The 25,293-nt window shown below is 48.1% G+C and overlaps 1 protein-coding gene across 2 annotated transcripts in view; it reads left to right on the top strand.

The window, feature by feature from the left end:
* Positions 1 to 18,901: 18,901 nt before the first annotated feature.
* Positions 18,902 to 25,293, top strand: part of Ift22 (intraflagellar transport 22) — a 10,104-nt gene continuing 3,712 nt past the window's right edge. The window contains exon 1 of one of the 2 annotated variants that reach the window (XM_051161298.1): positions 18,902 to 19,061. In XM_051161298.1, the coding sequence (XP_051017255.1) occupies positions 19,023 to 19,061 (39 nt within the window). In that variant the 5' untranslated portion in view covers positions 18,902 to 19,022. Of the gene's footprint in view, positions 19,062 to 24,415; positions 24,546 to 25,293 lie in introns of those variants that run through there. The other variant, XM_051161299.1, reaches the window with a different exon arrangement.

Raw genomic sequence — 25,293 nt, 5'->3', positions numbered from 1 at the left:
TGGTGGTGTGAAGTCAGGGGTCCGAGGTGGAAGTCTTCTGGGGGGGGGGGGGCGCCCACGCCTCTCCGGGGCCGCCTTTTCAAATTCAGCGAGGTGGGCTCTGCGCAGTCAAAGGGGGCGTGGGTCTTTCTTTTTAACCCTCAGAGATCCAGGGCTGAGGAAGTGGCTACCAAGCTGGGGGTGCCCCAGGAGAGACGTGTTCCTCAACACCAAATCTTACATCCTGGGCCCTTATACACATTTTTCAACTTCCCATGCCACGATGAAAAAGGCCGGGTGACTTCAGCTCCCAGTTGAGGTGTTACTACCTCAAATTTTCAGAAATCCGAGGCCCAAAGAACGTTAAACCAGGTAGATGGCTCTGTGGGTAAGAGCGTGTGCTACTGAAACCTCAGGACTTGAGTTCAAATCCCCAACACCCATCTAAAAATCCAGCTGCGGTCTCTAACCCCATTCTACAGCCTCCAGCCCTGGGGCTTGCCAGCTTCTGTGCTAGCTCCAGGCTCAGTGAGAGAAACCTTGCCTGAAGCTAATAAAACTAAGAGGAATAGAGCCAGGCACCCTATGTTGTCCTCTGCCCTCCATATACCCGTGCACACACACGTGCATAACACCCACGTGTGCACACACACGTAGCCACGCTAGCATGGTGGTGCAGCCCTATAATTCCAAGACTCCACAAGGATTGTGAGTTCGTTTGCTTGTGAGTTTGGGGCCAACCTAAGCTGCCTCGGGAGGCCCTGTGTCAGCAATAACCAGTAAATACAAATGGCACTCCTGTCCTTATAGTAGCACCCACAGCACAGAGCAGTTGACAGTGATGTGGAATTTTCTGGAATAGTATTATTGTTGTTGTTGTTGTTATTGGTAGTGGTGGTAGTGGTGGTTTTTCGAGACACGGTCTCTCTGTGTTAGCCTTGGCTGCCCTGGACTCACTTTGTAGACCAGGCTAGCCTCAAACTCACAGCGATCCAGCTGCCTCTGCCTCCTGAGAGTGCTAGGAATAAATGCATGCACCATCACACCTGGCTTGGGCTTTGTTATTTAAGAAGTGGAGAGAAGGCTGGAAAGCAGAGTACTTTCAACCCCAAGGGAGGAGGGACTATGATCTAACTATTTACCTATTTAACTATTTACCTTAGCCAGTGCCCCTGAAGCACACTTCGATGTCTTTGGGAGGGAGCAGGTTCTCCAAATCCTTTAGGGTTCAAGAAAGAGGTGGATGGAGAGTGCAGAAAGGGATTCTATGTCTAAATCATGCATCCTACAAAAGGGCTATCTATTCTATGATTGCTAACCTGGCCTCCAAGCTTCATAGGAACTTAGGAAGGGTGGACCATAAAATAAAACAGAGGTAGGTTGAGCATGGTGGTGCATAACTGTGATTCCATTCCAGCACCTAGGAGGCTAAAGTGGGATTGGCCAGCCTGGGCAACACAGCAAGACTTCCCACAACTCTCCTAACAACAGTCCTACAGCTACACGGTGTGGTAGACTGTAATTCTAGTCCCAAGCAATAGGAATGAGACTTTGACTCCACCCTGAGATACATAGTCTCAAACAGGGAGAAGGTACCACAGGGATGTCCCTGAAGATGTAGCTCATAGTCAGAGCTCCTGTCCAGAATTCTCCCAGTGAAGTGCTGGGTGAGGCTCAGCAGTAGAGCCACGGCCTAGAATCCCCCAGTGAGGGGCTAGGGGTGTGGCTCAGTGGTAGAGCCCCTGCCTAGAATCCCCCAGTGAGGGGCTGAGTTGTGGCTCAGTGGTAGAGCACCTGCCTAGAATCCCCCAGTGAGGGGCTGGGGTGTGGCTCAGTGGTAGAGCACCTGCCTAGAATCCCCCAGTGAGGGGCTTGGGTGTGGCTCAGTGGTAGAGCACCTGCCTAGAATCCCCCAGTGAGGGCTGGGGTGTGGCTCAGTGGTAGAGCCCCTGCCTAGAATCCTCCAGTGAGGGGCTGGGGTGTGGCTCAGTGGTAGAACCCCTGCCTAGAATCCCCCAGTGAGGGGCTGGGGTGTGGCTCAATGGTAGAGCACCTGCCTAGAATCCGCCAGTGAGGGGCTGAGTTGTGGCTCAGTGGTAGAGCACCTGCCTAGAATCCCCCAGTGAGGGGCTTGGGTGTGGCTCAGTGGTAGAGCACCTGCCTAGAATCCCCCAGTGAGGGCTGGGGTGTGGCTCAGTGGTAGAGCCCCTGCCTAGAATCCCCCACTGAGGGGCTGGGGTGTGGCTCAGTGGTAGAACCCCTGCCTAGAATCCCCCAGTGAGGGGCTTGGGTGTGGCTCAGTGGTAGAGCACCTGCCTAGAATCCCCCAGTGAGGGCTGGGGTGTGGCTCAGTGGTAGAGCACCTGCCTAGAATCCCCCAGTGAGGGGCTGGGGTGTGGCTCAGTGGTAGAACCCCTGCCTAGAATCCCCCAGTGAGGGGCTGGGGTGTGGCTCAGTGGTAGAACCCCTGCCTAGAATCCCCCAGTGAGGGGCTGGGGTGTGGCTCAGTGGTAGAGCACCTGCCTAGAATCCCCCAGTGAGGGGCTGGGGGTGTGGCTCAGTCATAGAGCACCTGCCTAGAATCCACCAGTGAGGGGCTGGGGTGTGGCTCAATGGTAGAACCCCTGCCTAGAATCCCCCAGTGAGGGGCTGGGGTGTGGCTCAGTGGTAGAGCACCTGCCTAGAATCCCCCAGTGAGGGGCTAGGGTGTGGCTCAGTGATCGACTGCCTGCCCAGCATATACAAGGATAGATTTGATCACTAGCAACACACACACTCACATACCCTGATCTGTTTACAAACTCTATTCTAATCTCTTAACCACAAACATGTACTACAGCTTCTCTGTCATAGACATCTTCCAGACTGAAGGTTACCCACTCTTGGGAGGTTCAGATCATCTCAGAGTTTGCGCAGCCTTCAGGATGATACCAGTGGAGCCAATAACGGTTCCCAGCCTGTGGAAACAGAGCACAGGCCAGGTTTCCTGTCCCATCGGGTATCACCCAGCGTACACACCAGTAAAAACTTATTCAGGGTCATGCTAGCCTTGGGCTCAGTGTGAGATCTGCAACTCAGTGTTTCCATCTGTAAAACATGGGATTTGGGAAGGGCTCAGTGGATACATGTGCTTGCTTCCAACTCTGACAACCTGAGTTTGAGCCTCAGGTCTCCCAAGGGGAATAGAAAGAAGCAACTCCACTAATTTGTCCTTAGCCTCCCCTGGTGGACCATAGCACATTGATGCACACACACACACACACACACACACACACACACACACACACACAATTCAAATGCAGTAGAGTTGATCTACCATCAACCTCTGGCCGCCACACACATGAACACACCCATAGGAGCACATGCATACGCTACACGCAGAGACACAAGAACATGTGCTTTCTAGGTAATTTTTTGGCAGCTCAATTGTGCAGTTCTTCAGCGTGAACTTAGTAGATGGCAACGCCATGCTTTGATGTCAGCAGTGTACTTCTGTCTCCAGGTCAGCTGTGGATACACACAACCATTTGAAGCTTTTTTGTTTTTCTTTTGTCTTGGTTGTTTTGGTTTTGGTGTTTTGTTTTGTTTTTCCCCAAGACAGGGTTTCTCTGGGTAGCCCTGGCTGTCCTGGAACTCATTCTGTAGACCAGGCTGGCCTCGAACTGACTGCCTGCCTCTACCTCCCAAGTGCTGGAAATAAAGGTGTGTGCCACCACTGCTAGGCTCTGAAGTTGCTTCACACCCAGCAGTGGGGGATGGGAGAGTGAAGAAGGCATCTGTGGTATCTGCCCTCCCTCCCACAAAGAGAACAGCTGCAGCTAAGGCCTGGTCCACAGCACCAGCTGTGTGACCTTTGGCAAGTCATCCAGCCTCTCTGAACAACTTCATCTATATAAAAACCAGAAGAAGGCACTCACACTGCCTAGTGTGCAAATGCCATAATGAAAGCCATGGTTTTGTTTGCCAACAATAAATAAAAATTACTCTAGTAAGTAAGTAAGAGCAACAACATTGGGCCGGGGCTGGAGCTCAGTAAGTGATGGCTTACCTAAGCTCGCATGAACATACGTCTTGAGTTGCAGCCTTGGCACTGTATGAACTAGGCCTAGTAACACATGCTTGCAGTCCCAACAATCAAGAAAAAGACGCATGCCAGGCAGGGTGGGACACACCTTTAATCCTAGCACCTGAGAGAGTCCAGCTTAGTCTACAGAGCTAATTCCAGGATAGCCAGGGTTATACAGAGAAACCCTATCTCAGGGGGAGGAGGAGGAGGAGGAGGAGGAAGAGAAGAAGGAGGAGGAAGAGAAGGAGAAGGAGGAGAAAGAAAAAATAAAGACAGGAGTGTCAGGAGTTCAAGGTCATCTTTGGCTACATAGAGAACTTGAGACCAGCCTGGGCTATGCGAGACCTTGTTTCTTTCCGTAGAGGAAAATAATATCAACAGCATCTAATTTATAAATTTGCTGAAAGAATCAAATGAATTATTCAGACAATGTACTTGGAACCATGGGCCTGAAATATTATAACCATCAATAAATACTAATGAGTGTTATCATTTCATTCAAGGACGCCTGGTATCTTAAATCCTAACCAGTGAGAATAGCCAATAGACTCAGATGCCGAACACAGGCTCTCTCGGAGACCAAACTCAGTACATTGTGTTTGCCTGGTGCTGGGAATTGAATTCAGACCTCATTCATGCAAGACAAACACTCTATCCTGCTTATTTATTTGTTTTGGGGGGGGCGGAGAGGGCAGAGCCCGTGTGTGGAAGTCAGAGGACAATTCGTGAGAGATGGCTCTTTTCTTCCTACCATGCGACTCCCAGGGACTAAATGGAGATGGTTAGGCTTGGTGGTAAGCACCTTTATCCCATGAGCCACCTCTCCAGCCAGAATTCGATTAAAAGATAAGGAAAAGCGGGGTGTGGTGGTGCAAGCCTGTAACCCCCGCACTTGGGGTGGTGAGAAGGGAAGATCAGAAGTTCAGAGTCATCCTTAGCTACACAGTGAGTTCAAGGCCAGCCTGAGCTATGTAGGACTACTATCTTGGGAAAATAAATAAATAAATAATTAAAAAATAAATAAAAGATAAACTCCCTAAGTGCTGGGCAGAAATTTAGGGACATTCCAGCAGCCTTGGAGTCCAGCACTCCTTGGGGAAGCCAGCAAAAGACAGATGCGTTCTCGAAACTAGAATGCTCGCAACTGCTGTTGCTACAGCTGCCATCCCCGCCCCCGCAACGCTGCCCCAGGGGCCTCTGATCAGTTCTCCACACGGGCATTTGTCTGTGTTTCAAAACTGTGTTCCCAGCATTCCTGAAATGCATGGGAAAACTTCCGGAGAGGAGGAAGCCATTGTTCATTTTCTGAAGGTCTGGCATTGAGGAGAGGTCTGGGTGCTGGCTTTGTCCCTGTGAACCCTCCATAGTCACAGTACAGGAGCTCACTGTGGGTGGAGGAAGACAGCTCCATTGGTAAAGTGCTTGCTTTGAAAGCATGAGGGTTTGAGTTAGATTGTCCCCACATTCTCCCCACCAAAAAACAACTGGGGGCTGGTGAGATCAGTGGGTAAAGGCGCTGGCAGCCAAGTCCCACCCCCAAGACCACATACATGGAAGGAGAGACCTGAATCCCATGGGCTGTCCTCTGATCTCTACACTTACACCAGAGCTTATACACATGCACTCAGTAAACGAAATGTAGTTAAAATAAATAAAATCAGGCCATGGCAGTGCACATTTGTAATCTCAGCATTGGACAGAGGAATCCCTGGGCTTGCTGACCGGGCAGCCTAGGCCCAGATCCCAGTGCAAGATGTCACAAAAAACAAAGTAGACAAAGCCTGGTGTGGCGGCACACGCTTTTAATCCCAGCACTTGGGAGGCAGAGGCAGATGGATCGCTGTGTGTTTGAGGCCAGCCTGGTCTACAAAGGGAGTCCAGGACAGCCAAGGCTACACAGAACCTCATGAAAAACCAAAATAATTTTTTTTCATATAGTCATCTGCTCTATACACACACACACACACACACACACACACACACACACCCATGTGCATGGACATCTGTTCACACACAAATACGCAAACACATCTGTATAAAGGCTTTGCCTCACCTTTATGTCCTCATCCTCCTGGAACCTGTGTGGGCGGGCCAGAGCTTTGCAGTGTCCTTCTCTGATAGGTCTCTGGATCTGCCACTCCTCCCCTTAAGTGATGGAGCATCAGCTGCTTGTGCAAAGCCGGTGAGATGGGTGCTGGGGATCACTAGCAGGGTCTTGAACATGCTGGACAAGTGCTCTGTGGTTCCATGTGGTTAACTTACGTTTGGCTAGCATACACAAACACAAAGGGGCCCTGGTACAGTCTCCTGTGCCACAAGAAAACAACAGCGGCAAACTACAAATGTTCTTTGAGCTAGATATGGTGGTACAGAGCTAGCATCCCAGCAGTCAGGAGGCTGAGGCAGGAGGATCATGGGTTCCAGAATAAAAATAAATAAATAAACCTTGATTTCTAGAAAGAGAGGAAAAGATGGGGAGAGGGGAGGGCAAAGAGGAAGAAAGGAAAGAAGGAAAGAAAGAAAGAAAGAAAGAAGAAAAAGAAATGCAAGCTATTACAGGCAAAGCAGTTTTTGCAAATACAAGCTTGCCAGCTCTACTGATAAGAAAATCTCACCAGCATCCTCTTTAGCCCACAGAGAGCAACCGTTCACTTCTGCTGAAGTCAGCAGAGCTGCTGAACGGAGAAGTAAATAGCGAGCAAGCCGAGGCCAAGGTAAATACTGACCTCTTGGCATGATAAATCTGACTGTTAATCTAAAACAGGAATCTCTCCCAACCACCACCATCGGCCCCAGATTGCCCCATAACAGGACACGGATTCCGCAGGTTTCAGGAAGGCGGAGGGAGACTTCCACTGCTTTCTTCCGCGGCACCGGCTCCCAGCTGTTTCAGGTCTCAGAATAACAGGATAATGGTCTGGAGCGCACACCGGGGAAGGGGGGTTGCGGGAGGGGGTGGCTGTTACAGCAAAGCCAAACCCCAAGGGTTTCTTGCTTCTGCGCGGAGTACTCTGTGCTTGGCTGTGATAAAACAGAAGAGCCCACCTTGGGTTTTCTTCTTTACCTGGACTCCCCAAAATTCCATCCATGCCCAATGAAATCAATGGCTCCTTTGCAGAGCACTTCTGTAAGTGGAAATCGACCGGTTTGCCCTAGCACTGCCTAGAACTAAACAGAAGACAACTCGTGAGGGGTTGAGGTGAGCCCCAGATGGTAGAGGAACGTGCCTAGCACCCCAAGAAGCACGCGGTTCCATCCCCAGCACCACCAACTCCAGGGGCAAGGGTGCACACCTGTAATCACGGAACTCAGGAGGTGGAGGCAAGAGGATCATATCAGGGTCATCCTTGGCAAAATAGCAAGTTCAAGGCCAGCCTGGATTACATGAGATTCTGTCCCCAAAGAAATAAAACGAAATGAAATAAATAAAAGTTAAACATCTGATGGGAACGGGAAGATACAGGCGAGGGGACAACAACCGGGATGTAATCTGAATAAATTATAATAAATTTCTTTAAAATTAAAGTTAAAAATCTAAGACTATCTCAAAAAAACGGGGGGGGGGGGAGGAAGGAAAAAGGAAGATAGTTGCCCATTGTGATGGTTACTTTATTTATCTACTTGTTTATTTATTTATTTATTTATTGTCAAGACAGGGTTTCTCTGTGTAGCCCTGGCTAGCCTAGACTTGTTCTGTAGACCAGGCTGGCCTTGAAATTCACAGCGATCCACCTGCCTCTGGGATTAAAGGCGTGTGCCACCACACCTGGCTGTGATGGTTACTTTAAATTGTCAAGTTGGCACAATTACCTGGAAGAGTCTCAGTGAGGATCTTCTTGGTTAGGTTGGACTGTGAATACGCCTGTGAGGGACCATCTCGATTAGTGGGAGAACCCAGTCTACTGTGGGTGGCGCCATTCCCTGGGCAGAGAGTTCTGGATTGGTAATCAGGATGGAGGAAGCCAGTGAGCATCGACATTCATCCATCCTCATCCATCCATTCATTCATTCCTCTCTGTTCACAATGATGGTGTCATGTGACTAATTCAAACCCTGCTGTGCCTGCCATGATGGTCTGTAACCTCGGATTGTGAACCAGACAAGCCCTCCTCTCTTAAGTTGCTTTGATCGAGATATTTTATCACCTGGACTGGCAGGATAATTAATACACTTGTCCTGTGTTACCTAGCAAGACCTTGTGCTAATAAAACAAAATAAGGAATATGTCGATGTCAATCTTTTTCCAGCTTTTTCTCTCTTTCCAAAAGGTGAGTGTATGTGTGTGTGTGTGTGTGTGCACGCGCGTGCGTGCACGCACCACATGTGTGGGAAATAATAATCTAGTAATGATAAGCAGAATCTAATAACCAGAAAAGTGCCTATGAATAAGTCTCTACTGCCAGTTTCTCTATGGATTTATACTGTAGACATCATTTCTTCTGGCTTTGGTGGTGGTGTTCTTTAAATGTCTTCAGTTAGTGGGAGGCTTTTACACTTATATTAAATTTAGACTTATTTATGTGTTTTTGAGAAGGGTCTTATCTAGCTGAGACTGGGCTCATATTTACTCTGTAGCCAAGGCTGACTTTGAGCAGAGCTCTCCTGTTTCCACTTCCTGAACACTGGGGTTGCAGGTGTGCACCACCATAACAGACATAACCTCTTTTGGGGAAAAAGTGTTATTTTAATTATTATTTGTGTGTAATATATGTATGTACATCGGTGTACCCCATTCAAGAAGGCACATATAGGTTATGTACCTATGGGGCTATATTGGACTAGAGTGGCAAGTCATCAGAGTCAGGGTGTCCCCACCACATTTTCTTAACAACAGTCCTAGATCCACATGGTGTGGTAGACTGTAACACTGGCCCCCTGGAGATCTAAGCAATGAGAACCAGACTTTCAGTCCCAGCCTTGTAATGCTAGAAGAGCTTTCTAGCTCTGGAAGCTGTTGTTTTAGGCTCTTGTGAGCCTCCAGACATGGGAAGTAAACTCAGGTTCTCTGAGAGAGCAAGACAGTGCTCTTAGCCACTGAGCCATCTCCCCGGCCCCAATCACAATCTCTTAATGCTAACAAATGTATCATGGTTATGTAAGACTTTAATATCAGGGAGCCAGGTGATGGGTGGATGAGAAGTCTCTGTATCCACTTCGTGACTTTCTGTAAAGCTAAAAATCATTACAAAAGTTTTAAGGTTTTTACCGATGAAACAGAGAGACTTTAAAAATATAACATCTGAGCTGGGCGTGGAGGTGCATGCCTTTAGTCCCAGCACTCTGGAGGCAGAGGGCAGAGGCAAGCGGATCTCTGAGTTTTCAGTCTACAAAGTGAGTCCAAGACAGCAAAGGCAACACAGAGAAACCCTGTCTCAAAAAACAAAACAAAAGTGTGTGTGTTTGTGGTGTGTGTGTGTGTGGTGTGTGCTGTGTGTGTGTGTGTGTGTTAAACATCCATGGCCCCGGGGAGATGGCTCAGTGGGTGAAGCAGCTTCCACATAAGCGTGAGCTAAGATTCCTTAGACTCTATGCAGAGATGGATGCAGAGCACATACCTGTACTCCCAGTGCTCCAGTGGAGAGATGGGAGGAGAGGAGAGAATGCCTGGAAGCCCTTGGGCTAGCCTGTCTGCAGCACGAGCAGTGGAACAAGGGCTCCTGTCTCAAACAGGTCAGAAGTGAGCATTCCACAGATGTATCATGGGACACATGTTGCCCACAGTCACACATTCACTACACACACATGCATTACACGCACCGCAGAGGAGACAGACTTGGAGATCTGAAGACAGACTTGTATCAAATAAGATATCATTAGCCATCTTACTGTGTGATAATGGTGCAGCGCTCGTGCGTTTGTGTGAAGTATGTCTTCTGTAAGCACATGTAGCTAGTGCTGAAATGACACGATGTTTGGGGTTTGCTTAAAATACAGCAGAAATCAGGCGTGGTAGCGCACGCCTTTAACCCCCAGCACTCGGGAGGCAGAGGCAGGTGGATCGCTGTGAGTTCGAGGCCAGCCTGGTCTACAAGGGAGTCCAGGACAGTCAAGGCCACACAGAGAAACCCTGTGTTGAAAAACAAAAACAAAAAAAACAAAACCAAAATAAAATACAGCAGATCTGGGCATGCACACCTTAGTCCCAGCACTTGGGAGATGGAGGCAGGAAGGCTGAGATTCAAGGACAATCTCTCCTCACAGGAAGTGCAAAGCCCACCTGGCTATTCTCAGGCAAACAAACAAACAACAAGAATAAATGCCAAAAACAGAGAAGCTGGTGGTACAGAAATAAAATGAGGGTGAACATGCCTGAAGTACTTGGTGGGACATATTTTTAAAAAGATTTTACTTATTATCTATACTGTGTTCTGCCTACATGTAGGCCTGCACAGCACAAGAGGGCACCAGATCTCATTGTAGATGGTTGTGAGCCACTGTGTGTGCTGGGAATTGAACTCAGGACCTTTGGAAGGGCAGCCAGTGTTCTTAACCTCTGAGCCATCTCTCCAACTCCTAGTGGTGCACATTTTTAAACTCTGGACCACTGAGATGGTTCAGTTGGTCAAGATGCTTGCCTGTTGACCTGAGTTCAAGACCCCAAAACTACATCGTAATGGAAAGAACTGATTCTGACTCCCAAAAGTTGCCTTTTACCTACCACACACACACACACACACACAGAGAGAGAGAGAGAGAGAGAGAGAGAGAGAGGAGAGAGGAGAGAGAGAGACAGACAGACAGACACACACACACAGAGAGAGCGAAAGAGGAGAGAGAGAGGACAGACAGACAGACAGACACACACACACAGAGGCAGACAGAGAGAGACAACATAAATGTTTAAGAATTTGGAGGGAAAATGGCCTAGTGGTTAGAGCTTGTGCTGGCAGAGGACCAAGTTCAATTCCCAGCTCCTACATCAGGGGCTCATTCCCACCTATAACTCCAGAAGATCCAGTGCCCTCTTCTGGCCTCTCCTTGGCACATGCACACAAACACATGAACACAAGGCCATTATCACACTTTAAAAGAATGACTAATGATGTTCAGTATCACATAACCACATACTATGCACAAAATGCACTTAAAAATAAATAAATCTTTAAGCAAACCCACACACTTGGGGGGGGAGGAGTTGGCTTGGGGGGCGGGGGTGGGGAGGGCTCGAGCTGGTCTTGTTTGTTTGTTTTCGAGACAGGGCTTTTCTGTGTAGCCCTGGCTGTTCTGGAACTTGCTCTGTAGATCAGGCTGGCCTCGAACTCACAGAGATCCACCTGCCTCTGCCTCCTGAGTGCTGGGATTAAAGGCGTGCGCCAACCAACCTGACTTGTTTTAATTTTTGAAATGAGCTGATATGTGCAAAGTTCATAAGGATGCAAACCCTTTTACAGCTCCCATGGCCGTTACTTGGATAGTTTAGCTCCTCGGCTGCCGCAGCCGGCAACACTCTAATGGCCAGGGAGTTCTTCCGTCTCAGCCTCTCCTTGGATCTGTAACACATCCCATATGACGTAAGAGTCGCCTGCAGCCTCTGGCCGAACTGCGCCTCCGCCCTATCCCAGGCTCCTCATGTTCAAATTAACTTCTCTTGTTTTCAGGTCATTGTCAAAAGCAATTGATGAATCCTTTCACAGCCTCGAATGTCTTTGCCAGAGACAATTGCCCGCCCTCTTTTCTTAGAACCGACTGACAACAGACATGGCCAGAACGCGGATTTCCAGCGGGTCATTTCACAATGGCGAAGGGGTCTGTCTGCGCATCCTTCATGCTGGTTACATTTGTCCATGTAAAGAGACACGCCTTGAATTACGATCTGTCTGGCATCCTCGCGCTCTGCATCCTGTCCACCCTTACAGCTGGACCCGGGCAGGATGGGGGATGTTCAAAGAAATTCTCCCCTAACACATTGAAACCTCCCTCGGAGCCACCAGCTCTTTGCGCATATTTAGTTAATTGGTTTATGTTTGATTGTTCTACACAATGCAATCAAGCCACTTCCTGGCTCCAAGTTCAAATTCACAATGATCCTAGCTTCTTTCCTCTGGGTTCTCCACCCCCCCCCCCCCACAGAAAGACTGGCCCTGAATACAAACAGCATGGCTATTATGGACATGGGCCAAATTTTCATATTTATGAAGGTCTAATATGGAATGGCTAGAGAGAAGGCTCAGTGGTTAAAAGGGCATACGGTTCATGCAGAGCAGAGAACCAGAGTTCAATTCCCAGCACCATGTCAGATTGGGGAGGGGGGGCATCTGACGCCCTCTTCTGGCCTCCTTGTGTACCTGCACTCATGTTCACATATACACAGACACACGGGCACACAACTAATTAAAAATATAATCTTTTTTAAAATCCTAAAGTGTGGAGGAGTGGCTGGCTAAGAGAGCTTGCTTTGAAGTCACAAGGGCTGGAGTTCTGATTCCAACACTCATTTAACAAGCTGGACACCCTGGAACCCAAACTCTGAGGTAGAAGAGGGTTGGGGCTTTCAGTTTAGGAGAGAAAAAAAATCCCCAGATTCATTGAGAGAGCCTACCTCAAAGGTGTAGAGTTGTGACAGAGGGAACGCCTCGACATCCTCTTCCAGTCTCCGAGTGCAAACAGATGTGGTCATGCCACACACATGTGTATAACCAGAAATACATGAATAAATAAATACATCTTTAAAAAAGAAAGAAAGAAAGAAAGAAAGAAAGGGCTTGGTCCCATGACTGGAGCTAAGAGTTCAAGGTATTATGAGCTGGAGAGATGGTTCAGCAGTTAAGAGCACTTGCTGCTCTTCCAGAGGACCAGAGTTGAGTTCACAGCACATGCCTAGGTACTCAAAAGCACCTGTGACTCCAGCTCTGGGGGATCTGAGGCCCTCTTATAGTCATGTGAACATATACAAACACACCGTGACATACATAAATAAAAATAAAATAAATAAACGAAAGAGAAAAGAAACCAAACGCCAGGCCCACAACAGCGTTGTAATATCACAACTGCTGCACTCTGAGGCCTGGAGATCGTGAGTTCAAGGCCAGCCTGGGTTATTTAGCATGACCCTGTCCCAAAAGCCAAAAATCGTTTCAGGGAGATGGATCAGTCTGTAAAAGTCTGCTGAATAAGATGAGAGGCTGAGTTTGATTCCCCAGAATCTACACATAAAAACCAGGTTTGGTAGTCCATACCTGTAATACCCAGTGCTGAGGAGGGTCGTTGCGGCTTGCTGGCCAGCAGGCCTAGCCAACACAGTGAGGCCCAAGTCCCTGCAACAGACAACACCACCCCTTTTAAAGAAAAAAAAAAAAAAACCAAGGTAAACATCTCCTGAGAATGACACCTGAGGTTGAACAGTAGCTTCTATGTGTTACTGGTGATGGTACGCACGCGTGCGCACACACACACACACACACACACACACCACACCACACATGGGGGACTACCACCTCCACCACCAAACAAATCTAACGTTGATGGACCATCAGTGTCTCAGAGCTAGCCACTGGGACAGGCAACACGCCAGTTGTGGTTGAAGCTTTTCCGGCAACACAATGGATTAGATCAAACAATTTTATAGTTGGTTTTGTTGCCCCTGCTGGTGTTGTTTGTTTGTTTGTTGTATTTGGGGTCTTTTTTTTTGTGGGAAGCAGACTGGTGGTTATTTTTCCTAGGTGCATTCGTGCAACGCACAAAATAATAAAAATAAGAATAAACCAAGCATGGTGGTGCATACCTTTAATCCCAGCACTCAGGAGGCAGAGAGGAAAGAGGATCTCTGAGTTTGAGGCTAGCCTTGTCTACATAGTGAGTTCCAGGCCAGCCAGGTCTGTCTCAGGGGAAGAAAAAAAAAAAAACAAAACAGTAGAATAGAATTTAAAAAGAATAGAAATCAAATAGAATAGAAAAGAACAGAACAAAAAATAAATAATAATAATAAAGTAAAAGAAAATAGAATAGAAGAACAGCACAATAAAATAAAGTAGAAATAATAAAAACGCCCAGGGCTAAAGACGGATGCCTTTGGTTCACAGAGGCATGACTGAGCTGGTGCTTCAGAGAGGGTGGAGGAGGGAGGGTTCACAGCAGAGCAGGGGCTGTTTCCCACAGGCCACCAACGGAACAAAGCCACAGGCCAGGGAACTGGGCCTCTGGCTCCACATTACTTTACCATGGGCCTCAGGCATGAGGAAGCCGGTCTCCAGTCCAAATGCCTTTGTGAATGTTCACTAGATATCAAGGGGTAAAGGCTTTGAAGATAGGGCTTCAGGAAGCAGGAAGCACCGTGGCTTCTCGGAGATTATGGCTGAGGAATCAGTCTGCTCAGGTGGTTCACTGCTCTCATTTCCCCGCAGTCTCTCCTCCAGGGACTAACAAAATCACCCAGTGCTACTCTTCACGGGGCGCGGCCCCCACCTAAGCGTGTCTTTCTCCAGCCAGGCTGGTCTGTAAGGAACAGGAAACTTCTTCAAGCGATTTCATCCACACACTGGTCCGGGAAACGCTGCTGTGCACGTAGGTTTCAGCTCGTGACTCTGGGTGAGACGGTGGGACAGCAAAGGCGGGTGGATCTCTGTGAGTTTGAGGCCAGCACCGTCTATGAAGCAAGTTCTGGGGGCCAGCCAGCACTCTGTAGTGTGACGCTGTCACAGAGAAGGTAAAAAGAGACCAAGGAAGACATTCTGTAGAAAGTAGCAGATAATTATAAGCAACAGATACATAGGGAAAAATAAAATAAAATAAACGCCACCAAATCAAGACTTCACAACATCCAGTAGAGAGACATCTGGAGTAGCCTGATGGGGAGCAGGAACAAGGGACCGGTGAGATGGCTCAGCGGGTAAAGGCACCTGCCACTAAACTTGACAACCTCAGCTGAATTCCCGGGACCCACCTGGGAACTGATAACCTGCAAGTTGTTCTCTGACCTCGCAAGTACCATACATAGTGTGCATGACCACACACACACACCACAACACACACACACACACACACACACAAATCAAATGGAATTATAATTTTTAAGTTTTCTTTTCTATGTTACATAAGTATGGTCATGCACGCGCACGTATGTGGAGGTCAGAGGGCACCTTCCAGGAATCAGTTCTCTCAGTCATCTGAGTCCTGGGCATTGAACTCAGGTCATTTAGACTTGGTGCTCACTTTGCCCAGCGAGCCATCTTGCCCAGCCAGTCAACACATACATGAGGGCTAAGGGGTGAGAGGAAATTTTGAGCTGGGCCTAGCATACAGCCTCGTCATTTCAGCTACTCAGGAGGCTGGAAGGAGGAGGATCAAAAACTCAAGGTTAGCCTGGGCTACAGGGTAAGGTCAAAGCCAGTTAGGCAACCTAAGAGAGACTGTGTCTCGAAGTAAAAAGTAAAGAGACAGGTATGGTGGCACCACAAAGCAGGTGGATGTCTGTGAGTTCTAGGCCAGCCTTTTCTACATATTTCCAAGGCACTTCAAGTTACATAACGAGGCCCTGACTCAAAATAGAGTAATTAATTAATTTAAAAAATGAAAGAAGGCTAGGAGTGTAACACCTGCCTAGAATCCCCCAGTGAGGGGCTGAAATGTGGCTCAGGGGTAGAGCACCTGCCTAGAATCCCCCAGTGAGGGGCTGGGGTGTGGCTCAGTGGTAGAGCACCTGCCTAGAATCCCCCAGTGAGGGGCTGGGGTGTGGCTCAGTGGCAGAACACCTGCCTAGAATCCCCCAGTGAGGGGCTGGGGTGTGGCTCAGTGGTAGAGCACCTGCCTAGAATCCCCCAGTGAGGGGCTGGGGGTGTGGCTCAGTGGTAGAGCACCTGCCTAGAATCCCCCAGTGAGGGGCTGGGGTGTGGCTCAGTGGTAGAGCACCTGCCTAGAATGCCCCAGTGAGGAGCTGGGGTGTGGCTCAGTGGTAGAGGACCTGCCTAGAATTCCCCCAGTGAGGGGCTGGGGTGTGGCTCAGTGGTAGAGATTCTACCTAGAATCTTCCACCCTCTTACTCCAAAATCAGTTATCTTTCCACCATATTCTTCTGCCTCTCAAAAACCCTTGTTCAGAATAGTGCTAGAACGCAGGGTTGCAGGTCACAGAGAAGCTTTTTCACCAGTTTGCTGAGGAAAAGCTTTTTATATGAAAACTTTCTAATGAAAATGTATGAAGTTTGTTACTTCATTAATTTTTAACCCAAAGCATATTTACTGGACCCAGCTCATCATCAGAACCTTTCTTTCTTTTTCTTTTCTTTTCTCTTCTTCTTCTTCTTCTTTTTTTTTTTAAATTCGGGCTCTTCTAGAGAGATTCTAGGACAGTATTCTACTGATGAGCCTCAATCCCTAGCACTAAGCCACACCCCCAGGCTCTCATTGGGGGATTCTAGGCAGGTGTCTACCACTAAGCCACGCCCCAACCACCTCCAGTCTCCTTTTATTTTTTTCTTTTCTTATTGATTGATTGATGATTGATTGATTGATTTACTTCGGCTTTTTTTCCATACAGGGTTTCTCTGTGTGTAGCCTTGGCTGTCCTGGAACTTGCTTTGTAGACTAGGTTAGCCTTGAAGTCACAGCGATCTGCTTACCTCTGCCTCTCCAAATTCTTGGATTAAAGGTATGTACCACCATGCCTGGCTTCCTTTTATTTTTAAAGGATGGCAATATTTATAGAGACTGAAACAGATCCAGGTTACAAACGCCTGCATGCCCATTCCTATCTTTTGGAACTGAAGTGAATAGGTTGAAAACCTTTGTGTAATACAAAGAGATTATTTTTTAAATATTTATTTATGTATATGAGTGCTCTGCCTGCATGTACACCTGCATGCCAGAAGAAGGCATCAGATCCCAGTAGAGATGGTCGTGAGCCACCATATGGTTGCTGGAAACTGAATTCAGGACCTCTGGAAGAGCAGACAGTGCTCTTAACCACTAAGCCATCTCTCCGGCCTACAAAGAAATTCTTAAAAGTCATTTTTTTCTCACAAGTCACAGGAAATCCACATTTTCCCCTATGGTTGTAAAAGAAACATTATAGTCATTGGGGCTGTGGAGGGTCTGCTCAAATGACAGAATTTTATGACTGGTGGTTATGTTAAATCTTTTCAACAATTCATAGAAATGATTTAAAATATGCCAAACATATTTCTTTCCTTTTTTCAAGTAAGAAATTTTATTGCTCTGATCACCGGATCAGGGGGAAATGAGTTTTAATTCCTCCAGCCCTTGCCCCTACCAACGTCACATTGTGCCTCTCAGAACCAAGTCTTACACTGTTATGAATAAAACAAAAGTCTTAAAGTATTTTCATTCATGATGATACTAATAACCCCAAATTTAAATAGTGTACACCAAGAAAAGCAAAACACTTCACATTTTTAATTCCCTCACCTGGAAACAAAAACCAAAATGCCTTGACAAGACTCAAGTACCATTCATTAACTTAAGTATTTCTATAAAGGGCCAGTGAGTGTGTAGGGTTGGAGAGATGGCTCAGCAGTTAAGAATGCTTACTGCTCTTGCAGGGGACCTGAGCTTAGTTCCTAGTACCCACATCAGGCAGCTCATAACTGCTTGTAACCCCAAAAGCTCTGCCACCCTCTCTGGCCTCTGCAGGCACAAAAACACATATACACTTATAGACAGAAATAAAAACAAAGCTGTGTGGTGGTGACACATGCCTTTAATGCCAGTACTCAGAAGCCAGAGGCAGGTGGATCTCTGAGTTCAAGGCCAGCCTGGTCTACAGAGTGAGTTTCAGGGCAGCCACGGCCACACAGAGAAACCCTGTCTCAAAACGCCAAAAAAAAAAAAACAAAACAAACAAACAAACAAAAAACTCACAATAAAAAAAATTTTTTTAAATCTACTACCACCATCAACAATAACAAAAACATCCTTACTGCGAACGAACCTGTTTATAGGGGTTTTCTGTTGAAAGAGACAAAGAAGGAATTTCTATGAAGTACCTATTGTATTAACAAACATAAATGGAACCCTTCAAAAAACTTCTGTGATTCCCCTCCCCTCACCCCCATTTTCAGCTTGGGGTGTGTGTTTGTGTCTTTGTGTGTTGTATGCACAAGTACATGCTTATGTGTATGCAGGTATAGGTGTGGTGACCATGCATGCACGTGCATATGGAGGCCAGACGTAGTATCCAGTGGCTTACTCTACCACTGTCCATCTTATTTCTTTTAAAGATTTATTTATGGCCCAGGCAGTGGTGGCATATGCCTTAATCCTAGCTCTGTGGAGACAGAGGTAAGTGGTTCTCTGAATTCGAGGCCAGCCTGATCTAAAGAACGAGAGTTCCAGGACAGCCAGGGCTACACAAAGAAAGCTTGTCTTAAAGCCCTCCCACCAAAAACAAATAAATACATAGATAGATGACAAACAGATAGATGATAGATAAGAAAAGCAAACTAAGACAGTGCACACACACACACCTAAATAAACGTAACCTTTCAAATTAAAAAAAGTTAGAAGTTGAGAGTGGTGGCACATACATTTAATGTCAGCATTTGGGAGGCAGAGGCAGCTGGATCTTTGTGAGTTCGAGGCCATCCTGGTCTATAGAGTGATCACCTGAGTTCAATCTCCAGCTCCCACCCACGAAAATAAAAGGGGGTTCAAGCAAACAAACAAACAAAACCACAGTCTTGGTTTCCAGCCATGCTTAGCAGCTCCCTTACTCTCTGGAGCGTTCAAGTTGACCGCGAGAAATAAAACAAATTAGACCCTGACCGTTCCACCCCTTTCAGAGTCCTCCGAGTTCAGAGGGCCCAGCTTTGCATTTCCTCTTTTGACCCTCCTCAGCTTCCATGGCAGACCCACTTTTCCAGACTCCCGGAACTGGCTGCGTTTCCTGGGCTTCTGCGCAGCTGTTCCCGGTCGCCGTGGAAACCGGTCAGCCAATCAGAGCGTGCGGCCCGTACTGGCTGACGCGTCCGGGGAATCTCAGCGTGCTTTGCCGCTGGGCTTCGGTGCGTTCTCGGTAACGGAGAGCGATGCTGAAGGCCAAGATCCTCTTCGTGGGCCCCTGCGAGGTAGGCCGGGTTCGGAGGCTCCCTAGAACTGGGGTTGTTCCCGGGAGGTGCAACTTGGTCCCAGCATATCCCCTGGGAGCGGCAGCTGGCGTGACCGTAACCGGAGGAGCTGCCAGGCATGGATGCAGCACGTTCCACCCAAGCAGTGAGGAGAATCTTGAGGTACCCTGGGCTGAAGGCCAACGGAAGTGAGGGGCGTCTCATGACTCCCCCTCTGATCCCGTAAAAGGAAGATGTCTATGGGATGAGAAAACTAGATTTTTTTAAAAAGTTTTTTTAATTAAAAAAATATTATATATATGTATGTATATATGTATCTTCCTGGAGCAAGTGGTTATTAATATGAATTCCTACATATATGATTCACATTATATGTCAAATTAAAGTTCAGATGGACAAAACTAAACATGCAACTAAGCTAACTGTAGAAGCTATCTGCCTGCCTGCCTCTCTGTTTATCTATCGATCTAATTTTGTTATTTGAGGCAGCATCTCACATTGCAGCCCAGGCTGTCCGAGAACTGGCCTTAAACTTTTGATTATCCTCCTCCCTCTTCCTCCTGAGCCCTGGTATTATAGATGGATAGATAGATAGATAGATAGATAGATAGAAGATGAATATATGAACCACCTAGATGGTTTGTTAAAGTTCAAGTCTATGGGTCTCAGCTCAGCAGGTTAACGCATGTTAGATTTTGATATTTAGTGACAGTGTCTTGCTACACAGCTCAGACTGGCCTTGAACTCACCATCCTCCTGCTTCAACATCTGATGTACGGGCACTCTAAGCTGTGTCACCATGCCCTGAAGAGCCTAGGTATGGTCCCTAAGTAGGTCTGGTGAGAGTGTAGGAATTCAGATTTCATACACTGTAACTTCTAATAACATGGCCTTCACCTGAGGTTATCGGGTCCATGGACCAAACATGAGAACCACTGTACATTCATAGATGACTATATGGCAAAGGTCTGTTCTTAATCTTAAGTTAGGAGGCTGGAGGTGTAGCTGGGTGATAGAATGTTTGTCTGGCACACAGGAATCCCTGGGTCCAAGCCTCTGTACCACAGAAAACTTTCCTGGTGCCACATGCCTCGATTTCTGTATTTGGAAAGCAGAGGCCGGATGACTGGGAGTTCAGGGTCACACCCCCGGCTCCAATAGCAAGGCCGAGGCCAGCCTGGGATACGTGAAACCTGTCAAAGGAAAATAAAAATTCTAATCTTGAGTTAGGGAAGTTGTTAAGCATATAGGACTCGAAGAAGGACTGAGCCATGCGCAGTGGTGCAGGCCTATGACCCCAGAATACAGGACACTACGACAGGAGGATTGCCACAAGTTTGAGGTCATTCTGGGCCACATACGTGGTTTTGAGGCTAGCATGCCTGAGGCAGAGAGGAAAAGAAGGCTTAAAAGAAATGACAGGAGGGGCTGGAGAGATGGCTCAGAGGTTAAGAGCACGGACTGCTCTTCCAGAGGTCATGAGTTCAATTCCCAGCAACCACATGGTGGCTCAAAACCATCTATGATGTGATCTGATGCTCTGTTCTGGCCTGCAGGTGTACATGCAGACAGCACTGTATACATAATAATAAATAAATAAATCTTAAAAAAAAAAAAAGAAAGAAATGACAGGAGGAGCTGGGAAGATGGGTCAATGATTACAAACCCCGTCCTGGTCTTGCAAAGATCTGAGTTTGGTTGTCAGCACCCATGCCAGCTGGGTGCTCACGACTGCCTGTAGCTTCCAGTACCAGATCTGACACCTCTGGCCTCTGTGGGCACAGGCATTCAACATGCACAGACACCTACACACTCACTCACCAGGAATAATGGTGCATGCATTTAATTCCAGCACTGAGGAGGCAGAGACAGGTGAGTCTGAGTTAGGGGCCAGCCTGAGGGACATAGTGAGTTTCAGGCAAGCCAGGGCTACTAGTGAAACCCTGCATTAAAAAAATAAATAAATAAAAAGGAAACAAGAGCAGTTGTAGTTTGGAGAAAGTTGGTGATACACACTGGTAATTTCATGATTTTGAAGGCCGAGGCAGGAAGATAGACAGTTGGTACCCAGCCTGGGATACATAACAAGTCCGTGCCTCAAAGTAAGCAACTTGGAGAACAGAGTGTAATGGCAGAGTTTTGTGCTTTGTCTTGGGCTTTTTGGTGGTTTGGGGGTGTTGTTGTTGTTGTTTGTTTGTTTTTAACATGTAGCCTAGAATGACCTTGGACTCCTGACCCTCCTGCCTCTTCTCGACCACTGCAATCCTTCTACCCCTTTTCCTTCCCGCCTATCTTCCTCCTCATCCCTTCCTCCCATCCTGTAGACTTTTACCAGGGCTCACTCAAGTTTAAGAGATTGACCTCTGAGGAATAATTTTAGAGGAGAGAGGACCTTTGTCTTACACAGTATTCATATACAGTAGTCAGGCATATACAGGATGGCGTAGATACATAGAAAAGATCTAAAAGCAGATGATTGCTCTCAGGAGAGAATTCATGGGTGAGTGAGTGATTGAGAAGACGGGTAAAAGGATGAATGCATGGATGGATGGATGCATGGATGGATGGGTGAACGTTGGAGGATGTTTTTGTGCATTGTGTATTTAAATGCTGGTGCACCTAGAGATCTGTTTGCAGTCCAACATTGGCATTGTCATTAGTATTAAGCATCTCCTGTCTCAATGTTGTATAAAAAATGTTCTTCATCACTTTTGACTCGTTAATAAAGAGCTAAACAACCAATAACTGGGCAGGAGACAATAAGGCGGTACTTCTGATCCCAGTGAGGGGGCTCCCACGTGGAGAACAGGGAAGGGAGGTTGATGAGGAAGTCACCATGAGGACACAGATCCTGAAGAGGGAATAGCTAGGGTGAGGCTGAGATGGCAGGTCCCAGGCCACATGGCTGGGAAGTAGGCCAGGCCAGCATACTTGGGTTAGAGTAGCTCAGTATTTTCCTGAAGCTTTTATTAAATATATAGGTCTCTGTGTCATTATTTGGGAGCTAGGACAGGTATAGGGGGAAAAAAACTTGGATTTTTACAGATGGGCACAAGTGGATAGTTGAGTAGAAAGGTTGATGGTTGGGGAGAGGGGGAGTGGGTTGGTTGAGTAGATGGGTGGATGGGAGAGTTATTGGGTAGTCAAGTGGACGAATGGGTGGGTAGTAAGTGTGTGGTTGAATTAATGGATGGATGGATGGATGGGTGAGTAGGTGTTTGGATGGATGGATGGATGGATGGGTGAGTAGGTGTTTGGATGGATGGATGGATGGGTGAGTAGGTGTTTGGATGGATGGATGGATGGATGGATGGATGGGTGAGTAGGTGTTTGGATGGATGGATGGATGGATGGATGGATGGGTGAGTAGGTGTTTGGATGGATGGATGGATGGATGGGTGAGTAGGTGTTTGGATGGATGGATGGATGGATGGATGGGTGAGTAGGTGTTTGGATGGATGGATGGATGGATGGATGGATGGATGGATGGGTGAGTAGGTGTTTGGATGGATGGATGGGTGAGTAGGTGTTTGGATGGATGGATGGATGGATGGATGGGTGAGTAGGTGTTTGGATGGATGGATGGATGGATGGATGGGTGAGTAGGTGTTTGGATGGATGGATGGATGGATGGATGGGTGAGTAGGTGTTTGGATGGATGGATGGATGGATGGATGGGTGAGTAGGTGTTTGGATGGATGGATGGATGGATGGATGGGTGAGTAGGTGTTTGGTGGATGGCTGGATGGATGGATGGGTGAGTAGGTGTTTGGATGGATGGTTGGATGGATGGATGGGTGAGTAGGTGTTTGGATGGATGGATGGATGGGTGAGTAGGTGTTTGGATGGCTGGTTGGATGGATGGATGGGTGAGTAGGTGTTTGGCTGGGTGGCTGGCTGGATGCTGGGTGTCGGTGTTTGGCTGGATGGATGGCTGGATGCTGGATGGATGGGTGAGTAGGTGTTTGGATGGCTGGCTGGATGGATGGCTGGGTGCGTAGGTGTTTGGATGGATGGCTGGGTGCGTAGGTGTTGCTGGCTGGCTGGTTGGATGGAGGCTGGCTGGGTGCGTCGGTGTTTGGCTGGCTGGCTGGATGGCTGGCTGGCTGGATGGATGGGTGCGTCGGTGTTTGGCTGGCTGGCTGGATGGCTGGGTGCGTCGAGTGTTTGGATGGCTGGTTGGCTGGATGGGTGTCGTCGTTTTGGCTGGTGGTTGGCTGGCTGGCTGGGTGCGTAGGTGTTTGGCTGGCTGGTTGGCTGTGAGTGGGTGGTTTGCTGCATGGGTGGATGTGGGTGGTTGAGTGGATGCTGGATGGATGGTGGTGAGTGGGTGTTTGAGTGGATGCTGAGTGGATGGATGGTGGTGCGTGGGTGTGTTGAGTGGATGATGGTGGCTGGATGGTGGTGCGTGGGTGTTTGCGTGGCGATGGGTGGATGGATGGTGGTGAGTGGGTGGTTGAGTGGATGATGGGTGGCTGGATGGTGGTGCGTGGGTGGTTGAGTGGATGCTGGGTGGCTGGCTGGTGGTGAGTGGGTGGTTGAGTGGATGATGGGTGGATGGATGGTGGTGAGTGGGTGTTTGTTGGATGGCTGGTGGAAACCTGGCTTGCGTAGAGGCTCAGAAAAGTTGTCTTCTGTCCATGTTGATCTTTTATAGGAAAGTTGCTTGCTGTCATAATGCAATTCATAAGGCGAAGTAGTGGGTGACCTTGTGACCCAGCAAGACAAGAGTCCAAAAACCTGGGTCTCAGCATTGACCTTGATCCTCATCATGACCTCATGTCCACAACAGACTGGCTAGAGATGTGGAGAGGAGCAGGGGAGGGTGGTGGGACCTGCACTTACCTGGGTGGTGGTGGTGGGTGGTGGTGGTGGTGGTGGTGGTGGTTTGGTTTCTGGTTTTCTATTCTCAGATAAGTTACCTGAGTACCACCCAGGGTGTAAGGAAAGGCTCGCTGGGCCCCAACCCAAGCTGTGCACATTGTGTTAGGGCAGTATGCTTCCAGACAAAGGCTCTCTGTCCTTGAGATCTCAGAGAGTTGTGGCCAGTACTTCACACACCTAGTCCCAGGCAGGCTATGGGGTCTCATTGTGCACAGCTTCCCTGCTGCCACCTGTGTGCTGGGGTGACAGATGTGTGCTGCCATACTTGAGGCTCCTGTGTGCTTTATCTTTCTGTTTTATTTGCTCTTCCTTTCACAGAGTGGCAAAACGGTTTTGGCCAACTTTCTGACTGAATCCTCAGACATCACTGAATACAACCCACAAGGTGTGAGGTGAGCCTGCCCAATCCTCGTCTCGAAATTTGTGAGGCATCATTCATTCCTTGGGTCTGTACGTATTCCGAAGCTGCTTCCTAGTCACAGGTCCTGCTGTGCTGTTTGCGTTTTTTAGGATCCTAGAGTTTGAGAACCCACATGTCACCAGCAACAACAAAGGCACGGGCTGCGAGTTCGAGCTGTGGGACTGTGGTGGTGACTCTAAGTAAGTTTCTTCTAACACAGCTCTGCTTTGACAGGTGACTGACAAAAAACAGGGTTGGGGTTAGATGGCTCAGTGGTAGAACAGCTGCCTAGAATCCCCCAGTGAGGGGCTGGGGTGTGGCTCAGTGGTAGAGCACCTGCCTAGAATCCCCCAGTGAGGGGCTGGGGGTGGCTCAGTGGTAGAGCACCTGCCTAGGATCCCCCAGTGAGGGGCTGGGGTGTGGCTCAGTGGTACAGCACCTGCCTAGAATCCCCCAGTGAGGGGCTGGGGTGTGGCTCAGTGGTAGAGCACCTGCCTAGAATCCCCCAGTGAGGGGCTGGGTGTGGCTCAGTGGTAGAGCACTTGCACAACATGTGTAAAGCCCCCAGTGCTGCCATAAAGATAATAATAAAAACACAGCAGCATTGAGAAGCGAGGTTGTTCTACCACTCTCTCCTGACTTCCTTTCCCCCCGGCAGGTTTGAGTCCTGCTGGCCAGCCCTGATGAAGGATGCTCATGGAGTGGTGATTGTCTTCAATGCTGACATCCCAAGTCACCTCAAGGAAATTGAAATGTGGTATTCCTGCTTTGTCCAGCAGCAGTTCCTCCAAGACAGTCACTGTATGCTTGTGGCCCACCACAAACCAGGCTCTGGAGGAGACAAGGGCAGCCTGGCTTTGTGTAAGCACCTTGGACTTTCTTTTCCTGCTTTTGTCTCCAGTTTTTCAAGCATTTATTTGTGTGTGTGTGTGTGTGTGTGTGTGTGTG

Source organism: Acomys russatus, chromosome 19, assembly GCF_903995435.1.
Source record: "Acomys russatus chromosome 19, mAcoRus1.1, whole genome shotgun sequence".
NCBI classification, from domain to species: Eukaryota; Metazoa; Chordata; class Mammalia; order Rodentia; family Muridae; genus Acomys; species Acomys russatus.
This window is presented reverse-complemented; position numbering and strand designations above follow the sequence as displayed.